At 41.4% G+C, this 19,240-nt stretch overlaps 1 protein-coding gene across 2 annotated transcripts; it reads left to right on the top strand.

Moving 5' to 3' along the window:
- Positions 1 to 8,940: 8,940 nt before the first annotated feature.
- LOC103101705 (myeloid cell surface antigen CD33-like) lies at positions 8,941 to 18,824 on the top strand. 2 transcript variants are annotated; one of them, XM_056796959.1, is made up of 6 exons: positions 8,941 to 10,469; positions 11,252 to 11,632; positions 12,518 to 12,679; positions 14,195 to 14,282; positions 14,405 to 14,504; positions 17,989 to 18,824. In XM_056796959.1, exons 1-6 carry the CDS (start codon positions 10,427 to 10,429, stop codon positions 18,091 to 18,093), a joined length of 879 nt encoding a protein of 292 aa, XP_056652937.1. In that variant the 5' UTR covers positions 8,941 to 10,426; the 3' UTR covers positions 18,094 to 18,824. The 2 variants fall into 2 exon arrangements, with proteins under 2 accessions (XP_056652937.1, XP_007491780.2); XM_007491718.3 differs by having other exon boundaries at positions 8,948 to 10,469; positions 12,395 to 12,679.
- Positions 18,825 to 19,240: the final 416 nt, after the last annotated feature.

Genomic DNA, 19,240 nt, shown 5'->3' with positions numbered 1-19,240 from the left:
CATAGAGTCAGCCCCTTTGGGACAAACACTGTCTAGGGGAAAATGTCAATCAAGGGAATTTCCATTGAATTGTAAAACTTGGGGTTCTCTACTGTAGAGAGTAAATTAAAAGAAGAATAACTGACTGGTTAGGTAAAGGCTTGAGAGTGGCCTAGCTATAATAAGAGAAATTTGGAAGGGAAAAGGATACTTAGTCCTATGGAGGGTTCTTGGAATGGGCGCTCATAAGCCAGTGACACAAGTATTACAGCCAGCAAGAAGTGCCTGATGAGAAGGCTCACAGACCTCCTTTTATCCTGCATTGTGTTGTAAAGATGATCCTTCCCCACCTTCACCACTGGCTGGTTACTTGAGAGTTTCAGTCTTATCTCAAAAGCTAGCTAATAAGAATGTGCAATTTACAAACCCAATTATCCTAATTATTCAAGTTTTTTATTTTAACCAATCAAAACAACGAATGGGGTTTAACCAATCAAAATAAGGACTGAAATTTAACCAGCCAAAAACAAAGATTGTTTCAATTGTAAATGTTAAAATGGGTTGACAAACATAAGAGTTAAAGATATGATTGTGGTCACCATTTATAAAATTAACTCAAGTCACCAGTCTGTTAGCCACTCTTAACAATTTAGTTTAATAAGAGATATAGTAAAAGAGAGAAATGTAGGAAGGAAATAGAAGGTATTGCCTAGCTAGATACCCTCTAATTTCTGTCCAAAGAAGTCCAGGTCCTATCCAGCAAGGGCTCCTCAAGTCCCAGTCTCCATGTGGAGTTGTGGTAGTCTTTTAAGCCAGGAGTTCCAGTGGTGTCTTCAGCAAGGGTTCCATTAACGCAAGCCTCTTCCTTTGACTTCAGTCACTCACCCAGCCAGCTTTTCCAGTGCAGAAAGCTCCAGCCCAGCACGTATCAATGAGAAAAGTCTCTCCAAAAAGCCCAGGAAATGAATTCCCCTTCAGAAGAGTCTCCTCGCTGAAGAGTCAAGGAATGAATTAATCTTCTTTTTGGTCTAGGCTCTTATAACCCTTTTTCCACATCACTTCCTATGGCTCCCCCACTTCATGGGAACCAGTCACAGTTTCCCAATTTGCCTAGTGCTGTCTAGGGAGGGACAGTGCTTGTGGCTTTTGGAGGTGTGAACTTTTTCTAGTAAGTGATTTGTGAACTCTCTTACTTAGTGACTTAGAAGTGTTAAGTAGGGGTACTTTAATTCTTGATTGATTAACTCAAAATAGACAAGGGAAAAAATAATTCCCTTTCACATAATCCTATCTATCTGCACACCCAATAGCCTTTTATGGCAATAGTCTATTAGAGTGATTTTAAGGAACTAGGGCTCAGGATGGCCTGATTTCTTCCTCTTTCAACTCCATTTTGTCTTTGTGAGAAGAGTTCACCACCTTATAGGTTCCTGTTTGTCACACTGATAAAGTAAAAACATTTGAAAAATAAAGAGATCAACAAGGAAATTATATTATGTTGAAAGGAACCATAGACAATAAACTAATATCGTTAATAAACATATACTCCAAATGCTTCATCATTAAAATTCATAAAAGGAAACATTATATGAGCTTTAGAAGTAATAGAGAGAAACAGTGAAAACAACAGTGAAAAGATGTTTCACTATCCAGTTCTCAGTTTTGGATGAGTCTTAAGAAAAAAGTAAATAGAAGGGAAAATATGAAGCTGAACAAATTTTTGTAGAAATTGGAGTTAAGTTATGGTATTTTCTAAATAGAACAGCAAAAGAATGTACATATTTCTGTTAATCATTTTCTTAATTTTGAACCATCTTTGTATCTCTGGTAGAAATCCCACTTGATCATAATGAAGTTCTTATATAAATTGGTGTAATTATTTAATTGAATTTTATTTAAAAAATTTGAGTCAATATTCATTAATGAGATTTTTTTATAGTTTTCTTTCCATGTGTTATTGCTCCCTGGTTTAGGTATTAGGCTTCTATTTGTCTTATAAAAGAATTGTAGTAGGGTTTTTTTTTCTCATTTTTGAGTATCATTTATGACTTATGGGTACTTATTGTTCTTTAAAAGTTTGATAGAATTGTCCTTTTAGGGATCAGCTGGATGGCTCAGTGGATTGAGAGCCAGGTCTAGAGATGGGAGGTCCTAGGTTCAAATCTGACCTCAGAAATTTCCTGTGTGATCCTGGGCAAATCACTTAACCCCCATTGCCTAGCCCTTACCACTCTTCTGCCTTAGAACCAATACGTAGTATTGATTCCAAGGTGGAAGGTAAGGGTTAAAAAAAAAAGAATAGTCATTTTACAGCTAGATTTATTTCTTTTTCTGAGTTTGGATTATTTAAAATCTCTATCTGGTCTTCTGATAGTTTGGACATTTTACATTTTCGAAGGGTTTCCTCTATTTCTTTTATTGTTCTCAGTATTGTTAGTATATAGTGGTACATAATAGGTTCTGATTACTATTTTTTATTTCTGCTGATTATGCTATAATTTTACCTTCCTTATTTATTATCTTATTGATTTAATTTCCTACTCTAATCTTTTAAAATAAGATTTATCAGGTTTATCAATAATATAAATATCAATATCAAAATCAATATCAAAATATCAAAAATATCAATAAGGTTTATCAATTTTCTTAGTCTTAAAAAAAACCCTTTATCATCTGTCTTAATATCAATTCTCAGATAGAAGAGCAGTAAGGGCTAGGCAATTGGATTAAGTGATTTGCCTAGAGTCACACAGCTAGGAATTTATTTAGTCTTTAAGAAATCAGCTTTTAATTTTATTCATAATTTTTGTCTTTGTTTCCAATTGGTTGATTTCACCTCTTATTTTCTAATGTAGCCTCTTTTATACTTATTTTAGGTTTGTGTATTTGTTAATTTTCTAATTTTAAAAATGCATATTCAGTTCATTAACCATCTCTTTTTCCACTTTCTTAATGTGTGATTGTAAGGATATGATTTCTCCCTGAGGACTGTTTTAGTTGCATCTCAGAAATTTTGCTATGTTGTTTCATCATTATCATTTTCTTTACATAGTAATTAGTTGTTTCTGTGATTTGTTCTTTGATCCATTCATTATTTGAGATTTCACTGTTAGGTCTCCATTTGGGTCTGTATCTTTTTTTTTATTTGCTCCCTGAACCAATTTCTATTCTTATTGAATTATGGTCTGTAAAGGATGTATTGATTATTTCTGCCTTTTACATTTGTTGGCATTATTTCTATTCCCTAGTACATGATCAATTTTTTGTAAACGTTCCACATGGGGCAGAGAAAGGAGCTGGAGAGACCACAGGGACATGCAGCTGTCCTGAATGAAGTAGCAGTTCTAGAATCAACGATTCAGCCATGGGTAGCAACAATGGTAGCCACAGATGGAGGAATTTTGGCAGGAGACTGGTTCCAAGCATTGGAACAGTTGGAGCCTTTTCCTTTGCCTGGCTTGTGGCTCAGCATATTAATCCAGAATTCATCAGAGAGGGGCTAAATTCTGGCTTCTCAGAGTAACTGAGGGAACAACAATGATTGATCCTACTGTTTTGTCTGTCTTTTGTTTTATTGTCCCATAATACTGATGGGCAGATTAATTACTAAGGGTTGATTTCCTCCTTAAAATTTTTGCTCACCCATTAATTACATTCTTCAGAATCTTTTTTTAGATGAGGATAGGTTAATTTTAATTGCATCCTAAATTTATTCTTTTGCGATTTTTATTGATGCAAGGGAAGAAAGAGAAATTTGTGGATAATTAATTGTACTAAACTTAATGAATAGCTAGCATATATATAGTGTTTTGAGGTTTGGAAACACTTTATGTGTATTAACTCATTTGATCTTTGTGAAATAGATGCTATTATTATCACCCCCATTTTATATATGAGGGACAGAAGTTCAGAGATAGAGAGAAGTTAAGTCTTGTCCTTATTTTGATTCTCAATAATAAAGAGGAAGTGGTGGCTGAACTAGAAATGAATGGAACTTTGGGGGAAGGAATCTCTTCATATTTGAATTTATGATACAAAATCAAAATAAAAAATAATCAAAATAAAAACCTGTTTATACTGTTATAGTTTACTAAGGGTATAATAATATTATGCCTAAAATGTATATACGTTAACTACCAAATACATTATTGCTAAAGAATGGTAACCATCATCTGATCTTTCAGCAAGTGGTATACTTTTTGCTGGTGGAGGGTCCCCTCGCATTGCTGATGGCTTCTCACTGATGAGGATGGTGGTTGGTAAAGACTATGGCAGTGTGGCAATTTCTTAAAATAAGGCAACAACACAGTTTGCAGCATTGATCAATTCTTCCTTTCAAGAAAGATTTTTCTGGCATGTGATACTATTTGATGACATTTTATCTATAATAGAACTCCTTTCAAAATTGGAGTCAATTCTCCCAACACCTGCCATTGCTTTACCAACCAAATTTATGTGATGCTCTTCAATAGTATATCTGAGAGAATAGAAAGGCTGGAGGGAATGGAGACAGTTAGGAGAGTAGCCAGTCATTGGAGCCGTTAGAATGCACACAACATGTCTTGATTAAGTTTGCTGTTTTATTTGGGTAAGTTTTGTGGTGCCTCCAAATAATTTAAGTAGTAACCCTGAAGATCTCTGATCACAGAACACCATAACAGACAAGATAACAATGGAAAAATCTGAACTATTGTGAAAATGATCAAAATGGGACACAGCAACATGATATGAACATGTGCTGTTGGATAAATGGTTGCCAATAGACTTGTTCAATGTAGGATTGCCATTTTTTTTTGTTTTGATGAAAAACCCAACAACAATAACAACCAAAAAAAAGAATATCTACAAAGTGCAATAAAGCAAAACACAATAAACCAAAGTATGCCTGTATTCTGGAGACTCTGGGTGATCAACTTTACCTCTCTCAGCCTCAGTTTCTTTATGTGTAAAATGGAGATAATAATAGCTTTCATTTCATGGAGTTGTTGTGAGGATAGATAAGAAATTGTATGGGACAGGTTTTGCAAGTCTTAAAGTACTACATAAATGTTAATTATGATTGTTGTCATGGTGTAAATGATTGTCTTGTTTGTTTTTGCTTCGCTTTATTTCGTTTCATGTTTATCTTTCCAGGATACTTTGAAATGATCCCATTTATCCTTTCATATGACAATAATATTCTAAGTCATGCGACACACTTTGTTCTTCTATTCCTCATTTAATAGATGTCTTCCTCGTTTCTATTTCTTTGATATCATATAAATACTTATAAGAATATTTTGGTGTATATGGAACCTTTCTTTTATTGACCTTTTCTTGAATATTAACTTATTCTTTTAATGACCTTTTTGGAGGCTATACTTGGTAGTAGAATATCTGGGTCAAAGGGTATGAACACTTTTGTCATTTATTTGCATATTTCCAAGAAGCTCTCCCAAAAGTTTGTATTAATTTACAATTCCACCAACAATGTATTAATGTTCCTATATTTCCACAATTATTTCACAATCAATCATTGCCATCTTTTGCCATTTTTGTCAATTTATACCTTAAGGTTGCTTTTCTTTGCCTTTCTTTTATTAATGATTTGTAACAAATTTTAATGTGATTATTTATTACCTTTCTTCTTTTGAGAATGATTTGTTCATAACCCAGGAGTACTTATTTATTGGAGAATGGCTTTAGATCTTATGTATTACTTTTGCTTGTCTGTATATCCAAAACAGTAAACCTTATCTGAGAAATTATCTTTTTTTAAAACCCCTACCTTCTGTCTTAGAATCAATATTGTATATTGGTTCCAAGGCAGAAGAGCAGTAAGGACTAGGCAATAGGGGTTAAGTGACTTGCCCAGGGTCAGACAGCTAGGAAGTGACTGAGTCCATATTTGAACTCAGGACCTCACTTCTCTAAGCCCAGCTCTCAATCTACTGAGCCACCTAGCTGCTCCCCTATCTGAGAAACTATTTCCACTATTAAACCCCTTACTTTTTAGTCTCAGATTCATTAATTTTATTTGAGGAAAATATTCATATGCCAAAATGTCCTTTTTTTACTTTTTTATATGCTTCTATTCCATTATAGTCTGTATGTCACCACCTTCTTTTACAGAGTCAGAAAGAGGCAGCTTTATTTATTGGTCACATCTGCTAGCAACGAAAACAGAATGGAGGAAAATACAAGAATTGATACTCATATTGTGAACATGAATTTAATGAACTCATCCCCAAAATATAGGTGTATAGTAGTGGTAGTCTCCCGGTGATCGAGAATGACAATTGTCTTTGTGCATTATCATCTACGGTGTACCCTCATGTGGCTTTGGAGTCCAAAGGCTGAGGCACACAGTTTGTGGCACATGGGGCATGGGATGCCATTTGTTATGGGAGGTGCGGTTGTGGCCTGGTGTTGGCGTTCACGCGCAGCGGCAAGATGTCGATGTCGTTCATCTTCAAAGGTGGTGGCAGCATGGTTAATGTGGGTTCACCCACTGCTTCTGTCAGAGGCAGCGAGTTCCAGTTGCTTTGGTGTAATGCCAGCTCACCTCAAGTTGGACTTTAGCTGATCCTTGAATCTTTTCTTTGGTCGGCCTTGTTTCCTGAGTCCAGCTGACAGTTCACCATAGAATACCTGTCTTGGTACTTGCTGTGGGTCCATGCGGATGACGTGTCCAGATCATCGTAGCTGGGTTTTGAGGACCAGGACTTCGATGCTGGTGAAGTTGGCTCTGTCGAGGACTTCCTGGTTGGTGATTCGGTCCTGCCATTGGATCCTCATGATTGACTGGAGGGAGCGTTGGTGGAATTGCTCCAGCTGCTTCATGTGCTTCCGGTACAGTGTCCATGTCTCAACCATACAGGAGTGAGCTGAGGACCACTGCGTTGTACACTTTGAGCTTCGTCGCAGTGCTTACACCTCTGTGTTGGAGGACTTTGGAGCGCAGCCGCCCGAGTGCCTGGCTGGCCTTTTGGATCCTGGCATTGATCTCATGGTCTAGGGACCCGTTGTTGGTGATGGTGCTGCCCAGGTACTTGAAAGCGTTGACGTTAGAAAGCTGCGTGCCGTCGATTGTAATGCATGGCTGGTTCTTTGGCCTCCCTGGTGCAGATTGGAATAGCACCTCTGTTTTTCTGAGGCTGATAGTCAGGCCAAACAGTTTTGTTGCAGTGGAGAACCTGTCCACAATGGTTTGAAGATGATTTTCTTGGTGGGCCATGAGAGCACAGTCATCTGCAAAGAGAGCTTCCAGGATGAGTCTTTCTGTTGTCTTTGTTTTTGCAGTCAGGCGGCGAAGGTCAAATAGTGAGCCATCCAGTCGGTATTTGATGTAGATGCCCAGATTTAGATCCATCACAGCATGTTGTAATACTTGGGTGAAAAATAGGTTGAATAGTACCGGAGCAAGGACACAGCCTTGTTTCATGCCTTTGGAGATGTTGAAGCGATCGAAAGTCTTTCCACCAGATAGGACTTCCCCTGTCATGTCGACATGAAAGAGCTGGATCAGTTTGACGAATTTTGATGGGCAACCGGGCTTGCTAAGGATCACCCACAATGCATCCCTGTTCACTGTGTCGATCGCCTTTGTCAGGTCTATGAAGACAATGTAGAATCTCACGTTCTGCTCAAGGCATTTTTCCTGCATTTGCCTCACCGTGAAGACCATGTCGATAGTGCTGCGATCTAGTCGGAAGCCACATTGTGATTCAGGCAGGTTCTGCTCTGAAACAGATGACAGGAGTCTATTGAGTATAACATGGGCGAGGATCTTTCCAGCAGTGGAGAGTAGTGAGATGTCTCTGTAGTTGTCACAGGCTGCTCGTGTGCCTTTGTTCTTGTATAGAGCTACGATGGAGGCATCTCTGAGTTCTGGGGGCATGTCTTCCTCTTCCCATATGCTGGTCAGCACTATATAGAATGCCTGAAGCACCTTTCCCTTTAAGGCTTTGTACACCTCAGTTGGGATCCCATCTTTACTGGGTGCCTTGCCTGTACTCATTTGTTTAATGGCTTTTTGGACTTCCTCTATTGAAGGAGGTACATCAAGTTGTTCAATGGTGTGGTTTGGGGGGATCTGGTCAAGGGCACTTTGGTCGACTGAAGAAGGTCTGTTGAGAAGCTGACAAATGTTCTTTCCACCTGTTGCTGATGCCTTTTTTATCTTTTATGAGAGTGTCACCGTCAGAGGATAGTAAGGGGGCGGTGAAGGATTTTAATGGCCCATAGACAGTCTTGAGGGCACTGAAAAATTGTTTGTAGTTTTTTGTATCAGCAAAGTACTGGATTTCTTCTGCCTTTTTTTTCCACCATTGGTCTTGCATCTTCCTGATCTCACACTGCGCCGTGGCTTGGAGAGACTTGAATTTGTCCTTTTTAGGAGCAGAGTTTGGGTTATTTTGCCACTCCATAAAGGCTTTGTTCTTTTTGTTCAACAGGTCTTCAATAACAGTGTTGTTCTCGTTGAACCAGTCCTGGTGGTTGCATTGTTTGGGGCCTAGGACTGCCTTTGATGTTTCCTTCACTGCGTCTCTGAACTGGTTCCATTTCTCGGTTGAGCTTCCAGTGAGTGGTCCCTTGGCAGACAGCTTGTCATCCAGGCAGGACTGGAATGTTTGCAAATAAGATGGATCTCTAAGACGACTCATGTTGTAAAATGTGCGAACTGTCTGGGCGTGTTTTGTATAACATAAAGGATTATGATGCAAAATGCAATTGTATTCTATTTTGAAGAAACATACTTGAAACAGAGAGATTCAGAGAGTTAAAATGGGAATCTGAAGCCAAATCTGTTCTCTATCAGCTGAATAAAAAGAACCCCATGAATTTTAGTCATAATTTCAGATAAGATTATAGAAAATAGAGATTAAGATAAAAAGAGATAAGCAGAGAACCAATATCATGCTTAAGGTGACTTAAAGTAAACAATGAAATTCCAAAGAGAAATAGTAAAATGATAATAGTAGGAGATATCAATATGCCCCTTTCAGACATAGACAAATCTATAAAAAATAAAACCCAACTCCAAAGTATTTTCTGAATGACTTCAAATGATTTGGGGATTTGTCATTTCCAGACTCTAATGATTTCATCTTCTCTACATGTGAGGAGAAGACCAGCCACCCACAAGGACAGGAAACCGCAGCACTTTGCAAAGCACTGATCTTGGTGCTCAATGGAGAGCTTCATACACTAATCGGGGACTTCTGAAGGACTCCACAATGGGACAAAAGGAGTTGAGAGATACTCCCTTGTTATATGTGCTCTCTAAGCTTGAATGCACTTTCCTTAAGATTTTTTACATACTTATAGGATCAAATGTCCCAGACCACAGGTTCTGATAGGTGAGCTTTCATTTGAGTAATCCTGAAATTAGGTCTCCATGTCACTTCCCAGCCAAGCTAAGAAGCAACACTTTTCCTAGAATTATTCTCTCTGTGTGTTCCTTTGCCTCTTTGTCTCTCTCTCTCTTTTGATGTCATTATCTCAATTCTCATAGTTCTTGATCTCTGGCTATGGACTACCCTTTCCTCCTGGATACTTTCTTCTGTCTAGGTTTTCATGGCACTACTGTCTCCTGGTTCTCTTCCCACCTGTATAATTGCTCTTTTCCCAGTCTGCTTTGCTGGATCTACAACCACATCATAATTACTAATCATGAATATTACCAAGATTCTGTCCTAGATTTTCTCCTCATTTGTGTTCTATCCTATATCACTTGATCATCCCATCAGCTCTCGTGGAGTGAATGATCTCCATCCATATTCTTTATAACACAGACATTTACTATTTGAAGGTTCCTCCAAGCTCTGACACTCTAAGTCCTGATATCTCTCCTTCCTATGAAAATTTCCCAAGCTTCCTCTCAGCTTTCAGTATCTAAAGTCCAAGTTGTGGCTAGTCCCATGGCAGCCAGGTCCATGTCAGAGAACTGCTCCAGGCAAACAAGGCAGCCAACCTCTCCATTTTGGATTCAGGTAGCCTTGATCTTGAGCTCCATCCCTGGACTATTCTTGAGCTTTTGTGGCCTGTGGTCACTCATTCCTTTCTCTCTTCATCTTTTACTTCTCCTTCTCCCTGACTCTGGGCAGGCACAGCTTGGACATTCTCTCCCTTATCTGCTTCCCAATTTTTCCAATCTGTACAGGCAGAACAAAAGCCTAATCCAATTCCCCCCTGACCTTATAATGGACAATGTAAGTCCTGCATGGCGTCCCTGGGAGCTTGAGCTACAAGGTGACCTAGCGAGCCACACTAGAAGATATTGAAGGTTCCTCTTGCTAGTCTCAAGACAACAATTCATTTCTTGCACAATTTTGCAGAGTGACATGTTCATGTGCATTTCCTCCTCCAGCTTCCCCTTTGCTCTTCATCTTGGTTGCTGCTTGGCTATAAGGAGCCATGGGCTCAGGGGTATGACACAGAAGTTCTAGCCAGAGCTAGATTAGCGATGCTGCTGCTGCTGCTGCTCTTGATGTTCCAGATCCTGGGGGGTGAGTAGGGTAAGGGCTAATGTTGGGGTGGTCACATAGGCCTCCCAGAGCCTTGGGAGTGTGGGGCAGTGGAGAGAACTTGGGCCTTGGAACCAGAAGGCCTTCCCTGGACTACTGCTTCTGCCTCTAGTCATGAATCCTTTGGCCAAGTTGGCAAAATCTCTCTGGTCGTCAAGTTCCTCCTCAGTAAATAAAGGAATTGAAGTAGATAGTCTTGAAAGTCTTTACCTGCTTTGAAGGTCAACAGTTTGAGTTCTCTGTCCTTTTGGGTAATCTCTCTTCTGCTTTCCTTTTTTTTCCTCCAGAAGATCTTCATTTTATGAGGACTTGACAGAGGCAATTTCTTAACACAGTTTCTATTAATTACAGCAGCATTTCAGCTGGAACCAATGGAACTGACAGAATTGTTTTTAAAGGAATGCACATAATTCCAGTCAGTGTACATTTAGAACAGGTTCTTTACTGTACACTCAACAGCAGGTGTTGGCCAGTACCTTGTATTTTAAGGGCAGTAGAGAAAGTGAGGATTCCTCCAGTCGTCTAACGAAAATACGCTCCATACAGCAAATATTGAGTCAGTTTTGTTTTTATAAAATCAGAAACGTGCGAGTAATCTCTGTTCTAAGGTTGCTTCTGACTCTCCCTTCTCCTTTCCACATTCTAATCTCAGGCATTCAGATCTCTGAGCTCTGACATTCTTTGTTTTTAGACCTCTTCCTGCTTTAAGACTTGTGGCTCTATTATCAGAAGTCTTATGATTGGTGTTGCTTTTCTGCCCACAGAATCTCTGTCCCAGGACACAGGCTATGAGCTCAATGCTACAACATCAGTGACTGTGCAGGAGGGACTGTGCATCCAGATCCCCTGTTCTTTCTCCTACCCTTTTGAAACCATACATAGCGGACAGCCAGCTTATGGATTCTGGTTCAGGGATGGAGCCAAAATTTATGAAGACAAACTAGTGGTGACAAATCACCCAAGACGGGAGGTGCAGGAGGAGGCCAGGGGGCGATTCCAGCTTGTTGGGGACCCCAAGGAGAACAACTGTTCCCTGAGCATCATGGAGGTCCAGAAAAGGGACAGCGGGCTATACTTCTTCCGGATCGAGAGAGGCTCAATTAGATACAGTTACAGGGCATTCATGGTTAATGTGACAGTCAAAGGTAAGACAGGGAAGAGATGTCAGTGATGGGGATAGGGGGAACTCTTGAAGAATCATTGGGATGGACTCCATATTTCTTTCTTTTTTTTGTTTAACTTATCTTCTGTCTTGGAGGCAATAGTGTGTATTGGCTCCAAGGCAGAAGAGTGGTAAGGGCTAGGCAATAGGGGTCAAGTGACTTGCCCAGGGTCACATAGCTGGGAAGTGTCTGAGACCAGATTTGCACCTAGGACCTCCTGTCTCTAGGCCTAGCTCTCAATCCACTGAGATACCCAGCTGCCCCCATGGACTTTATGTTTCAAGGGTAGGGAAGGCCACAGGAACAAATTTGTGCCCAATCAGGACCATTGTCTGAAGAGTCTAGAGCATCAAAGACCTGTGAAAGCGATTCACTGTGGGTTCCCCCCTTTGGAGAAACGGCTTGAGTCAGGTTTCAGGGAGTCAGGACTTGGCAATGACCTTGGCTATCCTGTGAGTGCGAGACTGAGCCAGGGATACTGGAGGAGAGATGGTTATCTAACTTAGAGGGGCCATCCTGAAAGTCATCATGGTGGGGACCAATCTGTAGACTCTGTTGTGCTGAGGCAGGGCCCTAGTCATCAGTGAGTGGCTCTGGGGTGATTTAGCAAGCACAGATTTACAGTCTTGGAGAGAACATTCCACTAATAGGAGAACCTGGAGATCTATCAGGGATGGTCTTGATGTAGTTGGTTAAGCTATGAGGTCCCTTATCCAGGGTGTGGTTCACTCTCTTTCCCCCCAGCTCTGACACAGAAGCCAGAAATCTACTTTTCGGACCCTTTGGAGCCTGGACAGCTGGTGAAAGTGATTTGTGTGGCCCCCTCAGAATGTGTGTTGCAGACACCTCCTCTTTTTTCCTGGACAGGAGCTATCCTCTCCTCTCAGGAATTCAACAGGACAACCCTCTATTTTTCTGAGATGACCCTCATCCCAAGACCCCAAGATCATGGTTCTAATCTCACCTGTCGGGTGACCCTCCCTAGGGTCAGAGTAAGCATAGAGAGAACTGTTTATCTCCAGGTTGTTGGTGAGTATTGGGGGTCAGGAAACTTGGGTCTGAAACAATGGCTACCTCATGTTAGTGGATGGAGGTGGGGGAGGGGGGATGGTGGAATCTCAGATGGGTAAACAGAGCACCAGATTCCCCCAGAAGGCTGAGATCCCTAAGGGGACAAGGCAACCCCTGACACTTTACAGAGGGCAAAGCTGCAGCCAAGAAGTGCAGCTATCTGTCCAATAATCACACAGGGAGTAGGAGGGAGAGTCAGGATGGAAATCAGGTCCTCTGGCTATAAATGCATTCCATGAACATCAGTTTCTCCTTCTATATAAGAAGGGTGATGACACTTGCACTGCTCCTTGTAGCCAGGAAGACAGTTTTTAATAAGCCAAAGGATCACTGGAAATTATTCAGACTTTCTGAGCCCCAATTTGATCTTCTGTAAAAAAGGAACATAACAATAATTTATTCCCAGGCCTTTCAGAGGACAATTCTTTATAGATGTGAGTTATTTTTAATCTGTCTTCTTGCTACTGAGGCAGAAACTGGACCCAGGGCTCAGACTCTGCTATGTAGGGAGGAGGCAACAAAAGGCTAATGTCTTAGTATTTATATATTATCCAGTGTGAGCCTGGGGTCAGGAGGCTCCCTGAAGGCAATGGGACTTTGAGTTCGATGCTGGATTTCCAAGAAGATCATATGACAACAGGGACATGGGGGGTGATCTAGGTATGATAGCAGAAGCAGGAGAAGAGAGGAAATGATTAGTGATGACAGGCAGTGGAGCTCTATATCTTACATATCTAATCTAAGAGCCTTACCTATCTGCTTCTTTTTCTCTACAAATAGAAATGGTGTCCTTACATTCTCCAAAGGAATACTTTTGGGAGCTTTGCTGGACAAGAGGTCAAAGATGTGGGGATATTTGAATTTAGAAATTTAGAGAGAGATTAGAAATCAGTGAGAAGTCATTTGGTCTATCAGAAAAACCCTGTGAGTGACTCGGTGTCATAAAAAGTGATCTTGATCCTCAGTTTGACTTCCCTTTGGTCACCCAGGCAAATCCCTTCCTCTCTTGGAGCCCAAGTTTTCTCATTTGATCAATGAAGATAATAACACCTGCACTCTGACCCTCACAAGAGATCCATGAAGAATGCTTTTGTGAACCTTTAGCCCTTGTGGAAGGGAAGAGGAGGAAATGGGAATGTGCACAGGTCACTGGGATCTTGGAAGAGCTTTGTTGTTGTTTAGTGGATTAGTCATGTCTAACTCTTTGTGACCCCTTTTGGAGTTTTCTTGGCAAAGATACTACAGTGGTTTTCCATTTCCTTCTCCAGCTCATTTTACAGTTGAGAACACTGAAGAAAATAGAGTTAAGGGACTTGCCCAAGGTCACACAGCTAGGAAGTGTCTGAGATGAGATTTGAACACAAGATGTATCTTCCAGACTCCAGGTCTAGTGTTCTATCCACTGTGCCACCTACCTGGCTAAATCACATGTCCCTGGGAGAGCCTTACATATCTAATCCTTTTTCTCTACAGAGAGAAATGGTATCCTCACATTCTCCAAAGGAATACTTTTGGGAGCTGGGATCATGGCCTTTCTTGCCCTATGTCTCATTCTGGCACTGTGAGTGAGGTGGCTGGCATTCAAGCTAGGACTTCAAGTGGGAGGAGGCCCTACTGTAGTGGTGGGAATGGATAACATTAAGGATTAGGAGTCATGTCACAATGTTGTGCTCATTTTTTCAGTGTGAAGTACCTGAGGAAGAAGCAGGGGGGGATCTTGGATTCCCAGCACAACCAAGATGCAGATCATAGTAATGAAACAAGCAGTCAAAGGGTCCCTTTGGTGAGTGAGCTGTCCATGGTTCTGAAACCCCATTCCCAAATTTCCCAAACTCAGGAGAGTTTCTAAATGGTTTTTGTCATTTATAAGGCAGGAGGAGGGTCTAGTCTTAATATACTTTCCTCTGGTCAGGCCACATTTGGAATATAATGTTTAGCAGACCTCAGACAAGACCCTTTCCCTCTCAGTTTCAGTTTTCTAATTTTTGAAATGAGGGAGATGGGCCAGCTTCAGTAAAAAAAAGTATGATTTCCCACCCCTTAAATCCTTACTTCCTATCTTACTATCCTAGTAGCAAATGTAAGACAGAAGAGCAAGAGTTAGGCAATTGGGGTTGAGTAACTTGCTCAGGGTCACACAGCTAGGAAGTATCTGAAGTCAAATTTGAACCCAGGTCCTCCTGACTCCTGGCCTGGCACATCTACACAGTCATCTAGGTGTCCCATCAAGTAGGATTTCTTTTTTAGGCAATGTGGGGAGGGTGTTAAATGAGTTGACCAGGGTCACACAGATAGGAAATGTCTGGGGTCAAATTTGAACCCAGGACCTCCCATCTCTGGGCCTGACTCTTAATCCACTGAGCCACCTAGCTTCCCCCAAGTATAATTTTTTTTTAAAGTCTCCTATGCAGAGGCAGCTAGTGGACTCAGGGGATAGTCAACCCTAGAGATGGGGGGGGGGGTGTCCTAGGTTCAAATCTGGTCTCAGACATTTCCTAACTGTGTGACTCTGGGCAAGTCACTTAAACCTCACTGTCTGGTCTTTACCACTCTTTTGCCTTGGAACCAATACTTTGTATTGATTCTAAGAGGAAGGTAAGGGGTTAAAAGTGTCTAAGACTAAAGAGTGTGGGAAGGGTAGAGGAAGGTACCAAGTGTGGGGCATGATGAAGTCCTGCAAGCCAGATGGGAAATACTGAGATGGCTGCTCTTCCTCCTTTGAATGGAGAAGTTCTCTGATGTCTATCCTCCACCCTTTCCAGTCAGAGGAAGAGATGGGCCCCAGGGGCTTTACTAAGGAGCTATGAGTTTAAGAGTGGACATACTCTTGCAGGAAGAGGAGTTTCTGGAGACCATGAGGAAGTGCAGCAGCGCACCCTGATGGGAAATGCTGAGAAGGCTGCCCTGGGTCCTCCCCTAAAGTGGACATCCAATGTCACCCTTCTTCTTCTCCAGTCATAGGGAGAAAGGGACTGTAGAGGCAGGGAGTCTGAGGAGGTCAGTGAATAAGCATTCATGAAGCCCATTAAGCTGTGTCCATCATTATATTAAGCAGTGGGGCTAGAAAGACCAAAGCAAGAAAGCTCTATCCTCTGCCCTCAAGAACTGACATTCTATGGGGAGACAAATGCACCCATGTATTTATTCCACACACACATAATGAGTGTTGTTGTTCAATCATTTTTCTGTCACCCCATTTGGGGTTTTCTTGGCAGAGATGATGGAGAGGTTTGCCATTTCCTTCTTCAGCTTATTTCATAGATGGGGAAACTGAGGCAAACAGGGTTAAGTGACTTGTTCTGGATCACACAGCTAGGAAGTGTCTGAGGCCAGATTTGAACTCTGAAAGATGAATCTTCTTGACTCCAGGCTTAGTGCACCATAATGAGTACAGGGGGTTAGGGGAGGGTGGGCCCTATAGGCTGAGGCACCAGGAAAGGTTTGGGGGAGAAGGGTGCACTTGGTTTGAATACTGAAGAAGCCAGAAATTCCAAAAGAACTGTGTGGTGCCCTTGGCAGTGATGGAGAAAATAAAGGGAGAGGGGGCTTGGGTGGGGAAGGAGAGAATGAGTTCTAGAGTCTGAGAAGGATATAGGACATCTAGTTGGACATGTCTGATAGTAAACTGGTGATGCAGGACTAGCTTTCATCGACCTTAGAGTTGGATGGAATTTTAGAGAACTGTTTCATTTCACAGAGGAGGGAGCTGAGTCTCAGAGAGGGAAAGGGAGTGTCTGAGAATCACACAGCCAGTCACTGGCAAAGCCTTAGAGCTGATCTCATTCAACCCCATTCAGTTTATATAGGTGAGACCTGAGCCCAAGCACAATGAGCTTAAGGTTTCCACTGCATGAACTTGAGCCCCAGAAAGGAGAAGAGACTTACCCAAGGTCACATGGTAACTTCAGACATACTCAAGTGCCACTATAACCTGGCAGAGTGTACAGGTTATGGAGTCCTGAAGAGGGCTCAGAACCAAATTTTGACACTTATTTGGATTTAAACTGGGCAAATCACTCAAGGTCCCTTAGCCTCATTGTCCCAATATGTAAAATGGGATGATAATAAACCCCAAACATGCTTCACAGCGTTATTTTGGGAGTCTGATGAAATGAGGTATGCAAATCACTTGAGTTTAAAGAGCTGTATACATCGGCTATTATATAAGAAGGAGTAACTGAAGCCCTAGTGGGAAGAGAACCTTCCCTTAATGGGCAAAGATTGGACTGAAAAGACTATGATTTCCTCCTGCTTATGTCTCACACTGTGCCCTACCTTCACCCCCACCTTGAAAAGATCACAATTTGGCTGCATAAATAAAGAGCTCCAACCATCCCTAAGAGAAAGGTTCCACATCAAAAGTCAAAACAGCTTCCTTCTCACATCATCACTGGTTTTTCATGATCAGGCCAAGACCTTCAGCATTCAGGTGCCTTGGTCAGGGTCCAGCCCCACTGGCGACTCCAGGGTTCCTGACAGGTGGCGAACAATCAGTCAAAATAAATGAAATAAAATAAATAACAAACGGAAGACAGCTTAATCATAACGGCCATGGGATTGCTTTGCATCTCAGATACTCCGCTTTCCTGATGTCTGATCTTTATTTTTGTACCCATTCTCTTGACATGCAGATACACAAAATCAGAGAGAGATCATTGGAAAAGTGATGCATCAACTTTTAACAAATCACTTGATTAACATTCTATATTTTTGTATTGTGATTGCAGACAGAATACAAGATAAATGATTTCGTCACACGTGGCTTACTAGGGAGTTTGAGTTACTGATTTGTGTAATTGAGTCACTGAGGCATATTGAAGCTTAGTGTACCTGTACTGTACCTGCACGTATTGTATGGGCCTCTATGATTGATTTGTGTGCTGGCTTTGTGAGAAAGTTTTGGGCTTGGCCTGTAGCTGTGGTTTCACTGGGAATTATGCACCTAAATAAAAGTTAACCCATTATAGTCTCTTTGGGATTGGGTTTGAGGGTCTGATCTTTTGGTGATCTTTTGGAGAATTAGGATACAAGTGTTTTGCTCTTGCATTATTTCTTTTGAGACTGGGGGAATAGTAATCATGTCAATTCATAGGTAAGGGTCATTGATGGAAGAAGTCATGCAAGGGGGATAGAGTGGGCAGTCACATCTCGCCAAGGACCACTCTGTGGTCTCCTCAGCTACCACGCATGACTCTGTCTAGGCATTGTGGACTGATGGTCCCCAGCATTCAGGCTCATGCTTTACTCTTTGCTTTCCCTTCCTGTAGGATCAATGCAGAGGTTCCACGTTATCCCTGCCTAGTCCAGCCATCCAAACAGCTTCAGAGGAGATTCACTATGCATCTCTGAACTTCAGAAAAACCAACCCTTGAAATTATCTGGGAAGAGGAACCCAGAAAGCTAGGATGCCCAAGGCCAGTACTCAGAGATTGTTTCAATAAAGAAGCATTTGAAGTTCTAGAGTGGGATGGGAAGTCAAAAAAGGAGGATACACTCTAATTCTGTTTGTGGAAGGAGCTCACTCTGTCTGGCGTCAGCTCCTCATGGCCTTCCCTCATCTGCCCTATGACACAGAGATAACCTAACAACAAAGTCTTTGGACAGCCCAACTCCAAAAGGCAAAGGGTGGGCTATGATGTATTCTCCAAGAAGTCATGTCCTATTCTTTCCAGGGCACTTGTTCAGAAGACAAAATCCTTGTTGTCTGAGTCAGAGCATAGACTGTCAGGACTGGGAGTTCTCTTGCATAGCACATTTACTGGTGCTACCATCCCAACTCCCACTTGCACTGATTTGGGTCCCCAACCCTGGCTATCCATCTTCTTATATACCTGAAGTATTGGGGTCATTTTCTTTTCCTTCCTCCACCCTCCTCTCTCTCTCTCTCTCTCTCTCTCTCTCTCTCTCTCTCTCTCTCTCTCTCTCTCTCTCTCTCTCTCTCTCTCGCTTTCCTTCCCTCCTTTTCCATCTCCTTCTCTTCCTTTCTTCCTTTCCAGTACAATTGTATTTCATCATATTCATATACCACAACTTATTCAGTCATTCCTCAAGTGACATCCCCTCAGGTTCCAATTCTTTGCCTCCATAAAAAGTTCCATAAGTATTTTGTTATATATGAGTATTTTTTTGTGCTTCTTTGAATTTCTTGGGGATAAGTCTAAGAATTTGTTTTCTACTCTTGTAGATCACGAGTCCCTACAGAAATGCTTCCTGCCATAATCATATATTGGTATCAATTAGTCAGTCAGGCTTAATTAGCTTAATTAGAAAAGGGTATTTGTTAGTGGTAGAGTTAAAGTGGTAAAGTTAAAACATTTTGTACAAAACAGTATTCCCCTTGGAATGTTGTCCATACATTCCCACAGGTATATACAGTATTCAAGGGAAAAGAAACTCAAGCTTAGAAGGCAAAGAGGTAACATTTGCTAGAAGTTGTTTAATTGTGGCATATCTTCCCTGCAGAGATTTTTAGAGAGATTTGCTCCTGAGGTACACACTGAACTACCTGTTCTTTGAATG

This window comes from Monodelphis domestica, chromosome 4 (genome assembly GCF_027887165.1).
Source record: "Monodelphis domestica isolate mMonDom1 chromosome 4, mMonDom1.pri, whole genome shotgun sequence".
NCBI lineage: Eukaryota > Metazoa > Chordata > Mammalia > Didelphimorphia > Didelphidae > Monodelphis > Monodelphis domestica.
The sequence above is the reverse complement of the archived record's forward strand: the minus strand, read 5'-3'. Positions and strand labels throughout refer to the sequence as shown.